Source organism: Orycteropus afer, unplaced genomic scaffold (genome assembly GCF_000298275.1).
Source record: "Orycteropus afer afer isolate SDZICR_OR568_19922 unplaced genomic scaffold, OryAfe1.0 scaffold00070, whole genome shotgun sequence".
Classification (NCBI taxonomy): Eukaryota; Metazoa; Chordata; class Mammalia; order Tubulidentata; family Orycteropodidae; genus Orycteropus; species Orycteropus afer.
This window is the reverse complement of record NW_006921657.1, coordinates 9,050,286-9,064,970: the sequence shown is the minus strand read 5'-3', so window position 1 is coordinate 9,064,970 and position 14,685 is coordinate 9,050,286. Positions and strand designations below refer to the sequence as shown.

The 14,685-nt window shown below is 33.7% G+C and overlaps 1 protein-coding gene across 1 annotated transcript in view; it reads left to right on the top strand.

The window, feature by feature from the left end:
• Positions 1 to 12,748, top strand: part of CCAR1 (cell division cycle and apoptosis regulator 1) — a 38,060-nt gene extending 25,312 nt beyond the window's left edge. Inside the window, exons 16-24 of the mRNA XM_007940680.2 lie at positions 1,192 to 1,383; positions 4,067 to 4,306; positions 4,741 to 4,852; positions 8,963 to 9,045; positions 9,369 to 9,515; positions 10,869 to 10,989; positions 11,091 to 11,276; positions 11,875 to 12,080; positions 12,689 to 12,748. Coding sequence (XP_007938871.1) covers positions 1,192 to 1,383; positions 4,067 to 4,306; positions 4,741 to 4,852; positions 8,963 to 9,045; positions 9,369 to 9,515; positions 10,869 to 10,989; positions 11,091 to 11,276; positions 11,875 to 12,080; positions 12,689 to 12,748 — 1,347 coding nt within the window. The remainder of the gene's footprint in view (positions 1 to 1,191; positions 1,384 to 4,066; positions 4,307 to 4,740; positions 4,853 to 8,962; positions 9,046 to 9,368; positions 9,516 to 10,868; positions 10,990 to 11,090; positions 11,277 to 11,874; positions 12,081 to 12,688) is intronic.
• The last annotated feature ends 1,937 nt before the right edge of the window (positions 12,749 to 14,685 follow it).

Below are 14,685 nucleotides of genomic sequence, written 5' to 3'. Positions count from 1 at the left end.
CCTTCCTTCCGAGGAGTGGCTGGTGGGTTTGAACCGCCAGCCTTCTGGTTAGCAGTCAAGTGCTTTAGCCACTATGCTACCAGAGCTCCTAAACTCATTATTACAGGGTTTTTTTTTTTTGCTCCCAGCTCTTACGAATGAACACAGCTATATACAGTTGATACATAGTTGATCCTTGAATAACATGGATTTGAACTGCATAAGTCTACTTACATGTGCACTTTTTTTGATAAATGTATTGGAAAATATTTTGTGGATTTACAACAATTTGCAAAAACTTGGCAGATGAACTTCCTGGCCTAGAAATAGTGAAGAATTAAAAAGTTTGGTATGTTTGAGTGCATAAAATATATGTACATACTATTTTATCATTTACTGCCATAAAATGTACACAAATCTATTTTACAAAAAGTTAAGATTTATCAAAATTTGTGTACATAGACACAAGACTACATGGCTCCATTTGCAGTTGAGAGATGTGAACAAACATAAAGATGCCGTTTTAAATCATAACTGTATAAAATTAACTGTAGTACATGCATACTGTATTCAAACCACAAAAAAAAAAAAAAAAAATCACTGCCATTGAACCAATTCCAATTCATAGCTATCCCTCCCTGGGTTTCTGAGGTGGTATTTCTATGGAAGTAGGTTCCTCAGTCTTCCTTCCAAGGAGTGGCTGGTGGCTTTGAACCACCAGCCTTTTGGTTAGCTGTCAAATAAATGCCTTACGCACTACACCACCATAGCTCCCACATACTGCACTACTGTGATAATTTTATAGCCATCTCCTGTTGCTATTTCAGTAAGCTCAGGTGTTGTTGAGTATCTGCTTAAATCACCTTGTGATGCTAATCATCAGATGAGCAGTTTGTCTCTCCAATAAATTGGGTATTGTAGTAATGAGTATCTCTCTTGGTTCTCAGGTATTTGTTGTCACGGTTTTGGTCAACATTAGGCTATTAGAAATAAAGTTTGTGGACAGTCAAAAATTGCACGTGATTTTCAAGTACATGGGGTGCTGGCACCCCTAACGCTTGCATTGTTCAAGGGTGTATATGTACACGTTCATACATACATTCATGCATACATACATATTTGCATCTGTGTTTTTTTCATTATTTGATGTACATTATATGATACGTATTACACATGGAGATTTAATCGTGACTCAAAATTTCAAATATCTAGGAAGAAGAAAGAAAGCGTCAAGAGGAGATGGAGCGCCAGCGTCGGGAGAGAAGATATATTTTGCCTGATGAACCAGCCATCATTGTACATCCAAACTGGGCTGCAAAAAGTGGCAAGTTTGATTGTAGCATTATGTCTTTGAGTGTACTTTTGGACTACAGATTAGAGGATAACAAAGAACATTCATTTGAGGTAATGTTTAAATTTCGTTTGAATTAGGATCCAAATAAAGTTTACACATTAGGATTGGTTAATAAATTTCTTAAATCTCTTTTGATGCCTCTTAATTTGCAGTTTTTCTTAGGTGGGGAAGCAGGTGATTTATCTTACAAAGTTTTCTACAGGCTTGGTTTTATTGGTTGCCTTCTTGCGATATGGTTTAAATATTCTGCTTCCTTGTAAATTGATGGTTCTTTCTAAAGTCTTAATCAAGTTAAGATTCTTTTTTCCCCCCTGTAATAACTACTTCATAAGTAGCAGTGTGTTCTTTTATCAGGAGACGTATGATACATGTATCTAATTGCTTCCTTTGGGGATCTGAAGTAACATTTGCTTTCTCTAGAATTAAAAATGTGTTCAGTGGTATTGAAAATTTTGTCATTGATTGAGGAATAAGATGAAATAATTGATGTTTATCTTGTTAGCATTTATGTATTTTTTTGTGCCATTACTTGAGAGAGCATTATAACTTGTTATCTTACAGAAAATCGAAGACTTATCCTTAAATGAGTGAATGCTTCATACATCTAAAATTTCAGTTGTTCCCATTTATTGTTGTATCATCATATTTCATAATTTTTATTTTATAAGTTAAATTGGAAAAATCAGTCATACATAATTGACCCATACGTTAAAAAAAATAGTTGATTCCAACCCATAGCAAACCATGTGTTTCAGAGTAGAACTGTGCACCATATGGTTTTCAGTGGCTGGGATCTTCTGGGAGTAGGTTGTCAGGCCATTCTTTCAGGGCAGCTTTAGGTGGTTCTAACTGCCAGCCTTTTGATTACTAGCCATACACTTAACTATTTGCATCTCCCAGGGATTCCCGACCATACTTACTTCCCACCAAATGGAAAGATGAAACGAAGGATAATACTTTAGAAAGGAGACCTTTGCAATGAATATAGAGGGTTCCTGCGGCAGTTACAAAACATAAAGTGCATGCTTATTGGTCTTGATATAAAATGTTAGAAATACTAAGATCATCCAATTTTTGATGCATTTATAATCCCAATGTGCTAACGTCCTTAAACATGAGAGACTGTATGATTTTATTAGCAGGTACCATAAATTTAAATAACTCCTAGAAGTGCCTATCACGTGGTAGTCACTGAAGACATAAATAAGTGAATGACAAAAGTAGTCTTTAGTGTTAACTGTTTATGAGGGTATACTGTGTGTCTAACCAGTGCTGTAGAAGGATTACTAATGCTACTCTGATGGAAATGAAAAGGGTTTGTGAAACAACTCTTTGATAATGGTCTTTTGCTTTTTCCTCTCCATCTAATGTATCCTTATAGTTAGTATCATTTTAGTTTAGCATTAAACTAAAATTAGTTTAACAGGCATCATTTTGGTATATGAGTTTAAAAGAAATTCTCTGTAACTAAGAAAAAGCATATCAAAATTATAACTTAGATTAATTTAGTATAATAGCAAAAAATATAGATAAAACTTTTAGTCTTGTACATTGAACGGTATGTAGAATTTGTTGTGTTTTTCTAATTCTAGGTTTTTTCAGTCATACATATTTAAATTAATTGCTTTTGCTCTCTAGGTTATGAAAAATAGAAAACTCTAGGGAAAAAATAAGCTTTCTGTTCACTTACAAAATGAGGATATTTGTTAGTTAAGCGAATGTCAGTTTTTCAACATCTTAATGGTAAAAATTTAAAATTATGAAAACTGGACATTTAGAAAAATTTATAAAATCATAATTTTTAATAAATTGTGTTTATCCTTTATGATCAGGAAAATAGTCTAATTTTTTTTAAGTATATACTGAACAGGTTGCTAAAAATATAGTTAACAGAAGAATCTGTTGAAAGCAGTGGATCTTAGAAATAATGCGTATTGAATATTTAGTATATAATTTCAAGTTGGTAAGTATGCTAAAGCCTGTTATCCGTGGATTCCTGAGTAACAACATATGCTGATTACTCGGGGTTTCGTATTGTTTCCCTTGCCTGGATTGCTGGTCTTCTCCTTAGATAACGCTATGGCTTATTTCTTCACACCATTCCGGTCACATCTTCAGATGTCATCTGATCAGGAGGACTTTCTCTAAATTCTCTTGTTATTCTCTTTCTGCTTTACCTGCTGTTTTTCTTATAATTTTTGATATTTACTTAGTTACTTTGTACTTCGCTTGATTGGTAGCTTCATTATAGATGTATCAAAAATTGGATGATCTTAGTATTTCTAACATTGTGTATCAAGACCAATAAGCTTCATTGGTAGATTTAAAGATTTGCTTTCTTCACTGCTGTATTTGTGGTGCCTGGAACAATCCTGTGGTAGACAGTAGGCATTTGATAAAAATATGTTGATTAAATGAAGAAAGGGCATTTGTCAGGAAAATTAATGATTGTATTGGGTTGATAGGTATCCTTTTTTCTCTGCTTATTGTCATATTTTCTACACTAAGGCTACTTTTTTCAATAACTCTTAGCCAAAGCTGTACTAAATGAAGTATTTTTAGTTTCAGAGGGTTCTTTAATATTGAGACTCATTAACCTCAGTTGTTATAACTGCATTGTAAGTCCACGTAATTGTTAAAATTGATGCTTTTATTCATTAATTGCTGAATGTGCTAGATTTATTCGGTATTTCTATTAAAATTGACTGTGTTAATGTTGGTATCTTTTTATAGGTTTCATTGTTCGCAGAACTCTTCAATGAAATGCTTCAAAGAGATTTTGGAGTCAGAATATATAAATCATTAGCATCTCTTCCTGAGAAAGAGGACAGAAAAGAAAAGGATAAGAAGAGCAAAAAAGATGAAAGAAAAGATAAAAAAGAAGAAAGAGATGATGAAACTGATGAGCCGAAACCAAAACGGAGAAAATCAGGCGATGATAAAGATAAAAAAGAAGATAGAGATGAAAGGAAGGTCTGTAATTATTTCTGTATGCAGCATAGCAGCCTGGCTTAGAAGTTTTTCTTCTTCTAGTAGTAACGAAAATGACTGAATTCTGTCAGAATTATACAATCTAAAAGGCTTTTTTTTTAATTGTGATTTGGGTAAAAATTTCAAGAGCAAATTCACTTTCCATACAGTAGTTCATATACACTTTGTCTCATGACATTGACCACAATTTACCACAATGCAACAGCTTGAAAAATTTTTACATATTATTAGAAATTTAAATCTTTATCTATATAATTGTAACTAACTAGTTTTCCCATTGCTTATTTTTCAATCTGATTATTACAGGATATTCATAATTAGAAACTATTTCAAGTAAATTTAATGAACTTGGTTTTCAGTCATTTAATGTTTGGGGAGATGACTTTTGCCTAATTTTAAGGCATTTTAAATTTCAGAAGGACGACAAAAGAAAAGATGACTCTAAAGATGATGATGAAACTGAAGAAGATAATAATCAAGATGAATATGATCCAATGGAAGCAGAAGAAGCTGAGGAGGAAGAAGATGGTATGACATTCAACTTTATTTCTCTTTAGGATCAAAAGTAAATATTTTTTAGTCAATTTATATCATTGGAATAAAAATATTTCAGTTATTTGGAGTAGAAACTAAAATTTTCCTATAAAATTGTGGTTATATTAAGTAATTATAAAATTTTTAAGTGAGAAAGTTTGTTTTGACATTTATTATTAAATACCATATGCCCATATCTAATTAATTTTTACCCAGCTTGAGAAAAGAATAACTTGCCTGGACATGGTCTTTGTACTGTATCATAAGTGTATACTAGTCCCAGTTTCATAGAAAATATTCTGTTAGGGCTTTGTTTTTTCCTTTTCATTATGAAAAATAAATTATGCAGAAGAGTGCATTACATGTAGAGTTTAAAGAGTAATAATGAAAAACTGCCGACATACCTTTCCCCCATGTTAAAAACAGACCTTTACTGATAGGGATGGTACTCGGAAGATTTCACAACAGCTGTCCAAACCAGTCATAGCAGATGTCAGCCATCAAGTACTTGTAAAGTATGTGGTTTTATATTTTTAATTTTTCTGAAATGGGAAAACCACAAGATTTTAAAAAATCTAAATTTATATTTGATCCAAAAGCTCAGAAGGCAGGAAGGAGAGGAAGAAAGGACAAATGGAAATGGGGGACCAAGGGAGGAAGTGGGAAGGGTGTTTTTTGTTACATTGAGGGAATTGCACCTAATGTTACAAAACAAAACGTACAAGTTGTTGAATAGAAAACTGGAGCTTAAAGAGGGGTGTAGTACATAACCATATATTCAACCTTCAGTGATTGTTAATATTTTGCTTTATATGTTTTATCCTGAACAAGTATGTTTCATCCATTTGAAAGTATTGCTTTTTCATCTAAAGAGTAAAGACATTCTCTTAAAAAACCGCAGTTGTACGATTATAGGGTTTGTTTGTTTCCCTGGTGTTTGCAGTTGCTGTTTGCTTATGTTGTCATGGTTTTATGTTGTTTTTTCATTAAAATGATAAAAATTAAATTTTTAATAAAAAGTATTATTTCAGCAAGGATAAAGAGGTCACTTTTTCTTCTAGGGAGCTTTATGAATTGTTAGACTTTTTCTGGACAGAAATTTGGAAACGAACCAACCAGACTCACTGCCATCAAGTCAACTCCGACTCATGTAGTGACCCCCATTGGGTTTCCAAGGCTGTAGATACTTAGGGAAGCAGAATGCCTCTTTTTTTGCGGAGTGCCTATTGAGTTCAAACCATTGACCTTTTGGTTAGCAGCCAGGTGACTTACCCACCAGAGCTCCTTATGAACTAACCGTATTTTTTAAAATAACAATATTGGTGTTCATTAGATAATTATTTATTAAGCTTTATGAAGTTGCCTTTTTTAAAAAAATTTTTGTGTGTTTTGATTTGGGTGAAAGTTTATAAAGCAAATTCATTTTGCTTTCAACAGTTCATGGACATGTTGTTTTATGATGTTGATTGTAATCCCTAAAATGTAACAGCTCTCTTCCCACTTCTTCCCTTTGGTTACCTTTTCCCTGTAGGATCCTGCCTTCTGAACTTTATCCCTGCACAAATGCTGTTCTTCTGATTCCCTGGGGTTGATTGTTCTAAGGAGTGTACCTCCCTGGTGTAATTGTTCACCTCATAGGCCTGTCTGTTGTTTGGCTGAAATTTAAGCCATGGGATTGAGTTCACTCCAGGCCAGAAGGGTTATTAGGGGCCATGGTTTCACCAGTCTGTATCAGATAAGCCTTGTCTTTTTAATGATTTTGAGTTTTATTCCACATTTTTCTCGCATTCTGTCCAGGATTTCCAATTTTGATTCTTTTTGAATGGTTGTTGGTGGTAGCCAGGTACCATCTAGTTCTTATGTGGTCTGCTAGTCCTTTGAACTAATTATTTCCATGCATCTTTGATTTTCTTCACTCTTATTGGAGAGACCAATAATTGCATCTTAGATGACTGCTCGTTTAGCATAATGTTTTACAGTTCAGCCATATTACACCATATGTTAGAATTTCATTCTTTTTTTTATGGCTGAATATGCCACTGAGTGTACATACCACGTTTTTTAATCTGTTCATCTTTGAGATGTTTGGGTCATTCGTTTCTACCTTTTGGCTATCATGAATGTTGCAGTGAACACAGGTGTGTAAGTATGTAATTACTCGTCGCTTGCCATTCTTTTGGATATTTACCTTGGAGTAGAATTGTTGGTTCTAATGGTAATTTTATGTTTACCTTTTTGAGGAGTCATCAAACAGTTTTTCTACAGTGGTTGTACCATTTTATATTGCCATCAGCTTCCAGTTTGTTCCTGTCCTCATGAACACTTGGCATTTATCTTTTTCATTAGTGCTGTTCTAGTGGGAATGAAGTTGGTACCTCATTGTGGTGTTAATTTGTATTTCCTAATGACTAATTTTGTTGATCATCTTTTCATTTGCTTTTTAGCCATTCATTTATCTTCTTTGGAGCAATGTCTCTCCTAGTCCTTGGTCTATGTTTTGCTTGGGTTGTCTTTTTCTTGTTAAGTTGTAGGCATTCTTTATATATTGTGGATACTAAAACACATCAGATAAATTATTTCCAAATACTTCATTCCATTCTGTAACTTGTCTTCACTTTCTTGATGATATCCTTTGGTTCACAAAAGTTCTTAATTTTGATGGAGTCTAATTTATCTGTTTTTTTCCTCTGGTTGCTTGTGATTTTGGTCTTGTGTTTAAGAATCCATTGCCAAATCCAAGGTGCTAAGATTTATCCCTATGTTTCCTTTTTCAGAGTGTTACGATTATATACCCATTTTGAGTTAATTTTTCTATATGATGATGTAGGAGGTCTAGCTTACTTCTTTTGCATGTGGATATACAGTTGTTTTCGCACGATTTGTTGAAGAGACTAGTCTCTCCCATTATGTGGACTTGACTCCCCTGTTGAAAACAGTTGACCATAGATGTATGGATTTATTTTTGGACTCTCAGCTCTATTCCATTGGTCTGTATGTCTGTACTTGTGCCATTGTTGTTGTTCTTGTTGTTTGCCATCAAGTCAGACCCAACTCATAGCGACCCCTCTTTGGGTTTCTGAGGCAGTATCACTACAGAAGTAGATTGCCCAACCTTCCTTCTGAGAAGTGGCTGGTGGGTTTGAACCGCCAGCCTTCTGGTTAGCAGCACCTTAGGCACTATGCTACCAGAGCGCCTACTTGGGCCATTACTACACTGTTTTGTTTTGGTTTTTTAATGCATTTTATTGAAATATAATTTATGTACAGTGAAATACACAAAACTAAAGTGACATGGGTCAATGCATTTTTTATTTATTTATTTGTTTGTTTGTTTATTTTGCAGTGTTCCTCCCCTCCCACCCCTGGCAACCAACAAAGACAGTTTCCCTCCGTATATAAACCTTTCCTTGACCCTCCACAACAACATACTATACTGTATTTGTCCTTCTGTGATTGGCTTATTTCACTCAGCATAATGTCCTCCAAGTTCATCCATATTATGCAGTGTTTTGCAGACTCTACATTATTCTTTAGTGCTGCATAGCATTCCAGTCTGTGTACGTACCTAGTTTGCTCATCCACTCTTCCGCTGATGGGCGCATAGGTTGTTTCCATCTTTTTGCTATTTACTACACTGTTTTATTTTTTATTTTTTTGAAGGTGTTTTTTTTTTATTAGGATTTGGGTGAAGATTTACAGAGTAAATTCACTTTTCGTACCACAGTTCACACACACCTTGTCTCATGTCATTGACCAAAATTTACAATGCAGAAGCCCCCCTCCCACTTCCTCCCCATAGTTACCTCCTCCCAGTGTCCATCCCTTCATACTCTTCTGCACCCTGAGCTATCTCCCTGCGCACAAGCAGCCCTTCCTTCTCCCATGATTGTTCTGATCATTCACATGAACTTATATAAGGCCCATTTACTACACTGTTTTAATTAACGTAACCGTAGTAAAATTTCACATTGTATTGTATTCAGAGCCAGCTATTCCATCCTTCAAAAACTTAGTTTTTAGTCTTAACAGTCATTGAAAATATTTGTATTAATAATTGGGGTTTTTTTGTTTGTTTGTTTTGCTGCCATTATATTTGTTTTACAGATCGGGATGAGGAGGAAATGAACAAACGAGATGACAAAAGAGATATCAACAGATATTGCAAGGAGAGGCCCTCTAAAGATAAGGTATTGGTTGTATTTTAATAATGTGACGATTCCTATGTCTTACATAATCCAAACTTTATTAAACATAACATAGTTACGATGTTCAATCCTACTTGTGTAACTGTCTAGAAGAATGCAGTCAGTTATGTTTTTGTATCTCTGGCTATGTTAAGTAGCCATTATGTCTGATTTCTTTCTTCCATACACATGCACCAAATCAATTTGTATTAGCCAAGATGAGGCAATGGGCTTTATAAGTTGTTATTATTATATGAACACAGTCTCAATTTTTAAAATTTCATGGGTAAAAGTATTTATATCTTCTACTTCTGCATTTTCTTTAGGAAAAAGAAAAGACTCAGATGATCACAATTAACAGGGATCTGTTGATGGCTTTTGTTTATTTTGATCAAAGCCATTGTGGGTACCTGCTTGAAAAGGACTTAGAAGAAATACTTTATACTCTTGGACTACATCTTTCTCGGGCTCAGGTAATAACATCTTGTGAATAATTTAAAGTGAGAAGCATTAGTAACTTTGGAAGAGAAAAGGCAGTAGGACAATGTATTTAATTCTATAGGTGCTTGTCTTTTCAAGCTCTATTATTTCTTTCAAATTATAAACGTGATAAGGGATAATTCTTAAACAGTCAAGCGCTATCAAAATATATAACATTAAAAGGCTAAAGTCACTCCTCTCTTTTCCTCCAGTTCCAGTACTCAGGGTAATCGTTGGATAACTTTCTAGGTCATTTTCTAAGCAATTGACATATATATGGTCATACCTTTTTCATAAACAAAACTTGTTGTTGTTGTTATGTGCCGTCAAGTTGGACCCGATTCATAGCGACCCCTCCTTGGGTTTCCGAGGCAGTATCGCTACGGAAGTAGATTGCCCCATCTTCCTTCCAAGGAGTGCCTGGTGGGTTTGAACTGCCAGCCTTCTGGTTAGCAGTCAAGTGCCTTAGGCACTATACTACCAGAGCTCCCAAACAAAACATAATATTATTTTATACATATGTATTGATACCTTTTTTATTCAACAGTAGATCATGGACATTATACCATGACAATAAAGGAGACCCGTTCATTCTTTTTATAGCTGCATAATTTTTAACAGTCAGTAAAAAGTAAACATTCTTCTGGTAAAAAAAAAAAAAAAAAACACAACTCACTGCCATCGAGTCGATTCTGAGTGATAGAGAGACCCTCTTTGGGTTTCTAAGACAGTAAAACTTTACAGAACTAGATTCACAGTCTTCCTTCCGTAGACTGGCTGGTGGGTTTAAACCGAGCACCTTCTTAAATGCCTTAGGCACTATGCCACCAGAAACCAAAACCAAACTCACTGCTGTCTAGTCGGATCCAACTCACAGCAACCCCCTCCTTGAGTTTCCGAGTCAGTATCACTACAGAAGTAGATCACCCAATCTGAGCTCCTTATTTTATGGTATGGGTATACCATAATCAGATTAACTGGTCTATTGCTGGGTGGTTTCACTTTTCTTTTAATTTTACAAAGTATGCTGTATTAAACATCCTTATACATACATTGTAATGTATATATATTTCTATCTTTTTGATACTTTTTAACAAACTTTTTTCCCCCAAAATCATACTTTGGATTTTAGATTTAAAGAAAAGATAGTTTAAGTTAAAGCATGCTTGCTATAATTGACACTCTTGCTTTTTTGCCCCCATGACATCTGTAGAAAACCTAGACTATTATGCAACAACATAGTTTAAAAAAAAGTTGCCATGCATGTCCATATGTGAATGTTAGAAGTCCCATCTTTTTAATTTTTATACTTTAAATTTTCATCTTTTTATTTCCTTGCAAAATAGGTAAAGAAGCTTCTTAATAAAGTAGTACTCCGTGAATCTTGCTTTTATCGGAAATTAACAGACACCTCAAAAGATGAAGAAAATCATGAAGAATCTGAAGCATTGCAAGAAGATATGCTAGGTTTGAGTGTATTATTTTAAGATCTTGCTTTTTATAAACATTACTTCATAATTAAAGAAGAAAACAATATGGTAAAATATGGTATCTTTTACATATTAAAGGAAATAGGTTGTTACTTCCTACGCCAACAGTAAAACAAGAATCAAAGGATGTGGAAGAAAATGTTGGCCTCATTGTGTACAATGGTGCTATGGTGGATGTAGGAAGCCTCCTGCAAAAATTAGAAAAGAGTGAGAAAGTGAGAGCTGAAGTAGAACAGAAGCTTCAGTTACTAGAAGAAAAAACAGGTAAGGAACAACATAGGATATATTAGTCACTATTGGGTTAAGTATGCATGTTGTTGTTACGTGCAGTCGAGTTGGACCTGACTCATAGTGACCCTTCCTTGGGTTTCTGAGGCAGTATCACTACAGAAGTAGATTGCCCAAACTTCCTTCCGAGGAGTGGCTGGTAGGTTTGAACCACCAGCCTTCTGGTTAGCAGTCAAGTGCCTTAGGCACTAAGCTACCAGAGCTCCTTAAGTATGCATATGCCTTAGATTTTAGTCTAGCCACATACGTAACTTTACTTTTGAGTATTCTGTTTTAAGTTATAAATTTTCTTAGCTTTTTAAGGATTAATTTTAGGTCTTCCTGTGCATTCTGAGGTTCCTTCTCTATCCTCCTCTTATTGCACTTGGTTTTTTTAATCAGTTTGTGGCACTTTCTTTAATCAATACAGTCATCTAAATACGGAACTTGGGTAAAAATGCTTATTTGAAACTTTAAATGAGTATTGTAAGTATGCTTTGTATAACTAATGAAATAATTTTCAACCTTAGAGTTAAATTGGTGTTTTAGTGGGAAGAAATTATAGTGAATTTTAGTTTTTTTCTTTTTTCCACAGATGAAGATGAAAAAACCATATTAAACTTGGAGAATTCCAATAAAAGTCTTACTGGTGAACTCAGAGAAGTTAAAAAGGACCTTAGTCAGTTACAAGAAAATTTAAAGATTTCAGAAAATATGAATCTACAATTTGAAAACCAGCTGAATAAGACAATCAGAAACTTATCCACAGTAATGGATGAAATCCACACTGTTCTCAAAAAGGTTGGGAATTTGTATATTACATATTTTTGTAGTATGTTTCAGTCTATTGTTTGTGGCATTTTTAGTGTGTTTAAATGTTACTAAGTTCTCAGGAGGGTTTTCATGGAGCAAATAATGGTAGCATTCTATCCTTCATGAGGTTAATCAAAGGTAATTCCCAAAAGATTGTATTTTGCTAGAACTTGATTGGCATGTCAACATGGTTCATGTGTTGTGGGGAAACTTTGGAACCAAGCTACCAAAATTCATTTCATAGTGTTCTTTTATCACTAGAAAGCTAATGCCTCTAGAATGGCTGGATACTATTGTTACCTATCTTAGGATTTTATATATCCTGGGTCTCATTTGGAGAACAAGAGAAAACAACCTAAGGGCAGTGGAGGGGTGTACTACTGTTACTTCTAAGAACTATTGCTATCTCGGGACTCAGGTGGCTTGGAAATAAACAAAGCCAAGCTGTATAGAATTTAGAGAGCAGTATATTTCATAGTTTACTCCAGGGTCAGTATTTTATAAACCATAAAATGGGCTATCAATTGGATATCTCTGTTTAAAATTAAATTTAAGACTGTAATAAAATGTCCTTTTTCCTTGTCTGTTATTTATAGGATAATGTGAAGAATGAAGATAAAGATCAGAAATCCAAAGAGAATGGTGCAAATGTATGATAAAATACGTACAGTGATGAGGACAGTGTTTTAAATATGTAATATATAAAATCATGATACGAGAATGTTTGAAAGTGATGCATGTTTGATTTTAGTAGTATAAATATCTGTTAGTTCAAAGATGTATAAAGTTTTATGAATGTGAGAGTCTCTGCTTTTGAAAATTGCTTGTAATTCCTAGCATTCAAATTATTAAACACTCTTTGAGTGAAATAATTTTGCATTGCAAAATGTTTTAGGATGAACTTTGTTATAGTTTTCACCCCAATAAAGTTCATCAGTTTAATTCACAGTAGTATTTAATTACCAAATGTCTTTTATTAAGATGTCTAGAAAATTTTTATTTACGGAATCATTTTTAGGTTTTATTTTTATTTTTTTAACTATCTTGTAAAAAAAATTCAATGTAAATCAGAATAGTGTGCTGCTTAATTTTTGCAGCTTTTTTGAACCAGAATATTTTCTACTTTTCACTCAAAAATTCCTCTCTAAGTAAGAGAAACACTCGTTTTAAATTTAATTCATCATATAAACTAAGAAAGTAGTAAACAACTAACACTGTTGTAGATTTTAGGCTTTACAAAAAATTAGTATTCCTGATGTAAATGTTACTGCTTTAAATTAATTCTTCTACCTTCCCGGAATGGCACCTATATTATCATTTGGGGGTTTTGTTTTATTTTTAAAGCAGTAATATGTCAGATATACAGTTTAGTATCAAGCCAGTAGGTGTCAGTATCATACCTTAAATTAAACCTTCTTTAGTTAAAAATAACTCTTTTTTAAAATTAGTCTCCATAGTTTCTTCTGTATTTTAGTAGATCTTTAAGAGTTGGTTGATTCTTGAGTGGCAGGGGTAGGAAATGTGTAATACATTTTAGAGCAGTGGTTCTAAGCCAGGCAAGAATTTACCCCAGGAGACAATGGCAGTATCTGTGGAAGCATTTGGGCTTGTTAGAACTGGGTGTAGCTACTGGCATCTAGTTGGTAGAAACTAGGACAACTCCCCATAGGAAAGAATTAACTTGTCCAAAATGCTGATAATGTGGTTGAGGAAAAACCCTGCTTTAAAGAAATGTAGGGTTAAATGACATGGTTGTCTTTAAGGTTTACACTTGTGAAAAGCTCAATTGCTTCTTTAGTAGATGAGATGTATTTAAATAATCTTTACTAGAATATTTAATTGTCATAAAAATATATGCTATGTTAGGGTTTATTTTATTTCATTCTGTTTTACTGGAATAATAGCTAGGTGTTCTGACTAGGTAAATATGCAAATGTAAGTGCCATGTTACATTTGGCTTAAGCTAGAAGGAATCCATATGGCTCTTCCTGAGAATTGGATTAAAATATCTGACATTGTTTCAGACTAATTTTGGTTTAAGTTGCCATTACCTAAGGTTTGTTGAACCTCTACAAAGTCAGAGTATTGTTTGGTCCATATTGTACTGTTAATATATAAATATTTCTCCATTTTTAAAGTGAGATAAAACATTATAGGGCAGTTGGGAAGTGCTTTTCTCAAGGAAAAATCCTTGAAGATGAACTTAACTAAAAGATAGTAGAAAGGTTTTTGATAGAGTGTGGATTTTAATGAGAAAGGAAATTATTAAAGGCTTAAACTGTTCATTATTTGTTACTGTAGAGATACATTTTTTCATTAGAAGTAGAAAGTAAGAAGACTAAGTTAGGGACAAAAACTGGTTACATATACATAATTGGTTTTTGTTGTTTAATTAAAAATTGGCTTAGAGAAAATTGGGGAAATAAAACCTGTTTTTGACCTTTTAAACAATTTTGAATATTCAGAAATAAAAATGGAGTCAGTTCTTGTGTTCTGTCATTTGACATTGACCAGGCCAAAAAAATTAATTAGATGACAAAATAGGTCTCATTAGATAAGAACTAGATCTTGGCTAACTTTTTTTTTTTTTTTA